General features: G+C 64.6%; 1 protein-coding gene across 1 annotated transcript in view; it reads right to left on the reverse strand.

The window, feature by feature from the left end:
- Positions 1–212: 212 nt before the first annotated feature.
- LOC138865121 (ion-translocating oxidoreductase complex subunit C-like) overlaps positions 213–2,473 on the reverse strand; it is a 13,596-nt gene continuing 11,335 nt past the window's right edge. Inside the window, exons 2-4 of the mRNA XM_070134478.1 lie at positions 994–2,473; positions 528–650; positions 213–398 (exon numbers count right to left, since the gene is read on the reverse strand). The exon at positions 994–2,473 is cut by the window's right edge and continues 371 nt beyond it. Of these exons, the coding sequence (XP_069990579.1) occupies positions 213–398; positions 528–650; positions 994–2,473 (1,789 nt within the window). The remainder of the gene's footprint in view (positions 399–527; positions 651–993) is intronic.

The following is a 2,473-nucleotide window of genomic DNA, read 5'->3' on the forward strand; positions in this document are numbered from 1 at the left end:
AACTGTAACAACAGCGCCATCTGCGACGGCCCTCGATGCAGATCACGCTCTCGGCTAACCTACCGGCGCCATCTGCAGCGTGACCCGAGACGGGGGCGTCCTCGGCTAACTGTAACAACAGCGCCATCTGCGACGGCCCTCGATGCAGATCACGCTCTCGGCTAACCTACCGGCGCCATCTGCAGCGTGACCCGAGACGGGGGCGTCCTCGGCTAACTGTAACAACAGCGCCATCTGCGACGGCCCTCGATGCAGATCACGCTCTCGGCTAACCTACCGGGGAAGAGCAAGGGATCGGCGCCATCTGCAGCGTGACCCGAGACGGGGGCGTCCTCGGCTAACTGTAACAACAGCGCCATCTGCGACGGCCCTCGATGCAGATCACGCTCTCGGCTAACCTACCGGGGAAGAGCAAGGGATCGGCGCCATCTGCAGCGTGACCCGAGACGGGGGCGTCCTCGGCTAACTGTAACAACAGCGCCATCTGCGACGGCCCTCGATGCAGATCACGCTCTCGGCTAACCTACCGGGGGGAAGAGCAAGGGATCGGCGCCATCTGCAGCGTGACCCGAGACGGGGGCGTCCTCGGCTAACTGTAACAACAGCGCCATCTGCGACGGCCCTCGACGCGGGCCATGCTCTCGGCTAACCTGGATGGAAGTACAAGCAGGAATTTTGGATCCTTTATGGGAGACAGAAAAAAAAGTGTCATTCGAAGTACGGGGGGCTTTTGAAAATATCATATTATTCAAAATTATATTCAAAATTTGTAACCACTGCTCACGCAAATCACCACGTGCATTTTTATTAAATTGGTTTCTATGAGAAACCACTCCCCGTCCCGTCCCCGCTTTTGCCCCTACCCCTCTCCCTTCCCCCTCCCTCACCCCCCTATCACTACGTCTTGGCTCCCTGCCTGCTCTCACTGGCTGCCCGACGACGGGCCTCCGCGACACGAGCGGCTTCGGCCGTGACTGCGGCCTTACGCCATACCTCAGGCTTCACACCGGAAGCTGACGGGCACTCGGTCTTGGCTCCCTGCCTGCCCTCACTGGCTGCCCGACGACGGGCCTCGGCGACACGAGCGGCTTCGGCCGTGACTGCGGCCTTACGCCATACCTCAGGCTTCACACCGGAAGCTGACGGGCACGTCTTGGCTCCCTGCCTGCTCTCACTGGCTGCCCGACGACGGGCCTCAGCGACACGAGCGGCTTCGGCCGTGACTGCGGCCTTACGCCATACCTCAGGCTTCACACCGGAAGCTGACGGGCACGTCTTGGCTCCCTGCCTGCTCTCACTGGCTGCCCGACGACGGGCCTCAGCGACACGAGCGGCTTCGGCCGTGACTGCGGCCTTTCGCCATACCTCAGGCTTCACACCGGAAGCTGACGGGCACGTCTTGGCTCCCTGCCTGCTCTCACTGGCTGCCCGACGACGGGCCTCAGCGACACGAGCGGCTTCGGCCGTGACTGCGGCCTTACGCCATACCTCAGGCTTCACACCGGAAGCTGACGGGCACTCGGTCTTGGCTCCCTGCCTGCCCTCACTGGCTGCCCGACGACGGGCCTCAGCGACACGAGCGGCTTCGGCCGTGACTGCGGCCTTACGCCATACCTCAGGCTTCACACCGGAAGCTGACGGGCACTCGGTCTTGGCTCCCTGCCTGCCCTCACTGGCTGCCCGACGACGGGCCTCAGCGACACGAGCGGCTTCGGCCGTGACTGCGGCCTTTCGCCATACCTCAGGCTTCACACCGGAAGCTGACGGGCACTCGGTCTTGGCTCCCTGCCTGCCCTCACTGGCTGCCCGACGACGGGCCTCAGCGACACGAGCGGCTTCGGCCGTGACTGCGGCCTTTCGCCATACCTCAGGCTTCACACCGGAAGCTGACGGGCACGTCTTGGCTCCCTGCCTGCTCTCACTGGCTGCCCGACGACGGGCCTCAGCGACACGAGCGGCTTCGGCCGTGACTGCGGCCTTACGCCATACCTCAGGCTTCACACCGGAAGCTGACGGGCACTCGGTCTTGGCTCCCTGCCTGCCCTCACTGGCTGCCCGACGACGGGCCTCAGCGACACGAGCGGCTTCGGCCGTGACTGCGGCCTTTCGCCATACCTCAGGCTTCACACCGGAAGCTGACGGGCACTCGGTCTTGGCTCCCTGCCTGCTCTCACTGGCTGCCCGACGACGGGCCTCAGCGACACGAGCGGCTTCGGCCGTGACTGCGGCCTTACGCCATACCTCAGGCTTCACACCGGAAGCTGACGGGCACGTCTTGGCTCCCTGCCTGCTCTCACTGGCTGCCCGACGACGGGCCTCAGCGACACGAGCGGCTTCGGCCGTGACTGCGGCCTTACGCCATACCTCAGGCTTCACACCGGAAGCTGACGGGCACGTCTTGGCTCCCTGCCTGCTCTCACTGGCTGCCCGACGACGGGCCTCAGCGACACGAGCGGCTTCGGCCGTGACTGCG

The sequence above is a fragment of the Penaeus vannamei genome, chromosome 20, assembly GCF_042767895.1.
Source record: "Penaeus vannamei isolate JL-2024 chromosome 20, ASM4276789v1, whole genome shotgun sequence".
Taxonomy (NCBI): domain Eukaryota; kingdom Metazoa; phylum Arthropoda; class Malacostraca; order Decapoda; family Penaeidae; genus Penaeus; species Penaeus vannamei.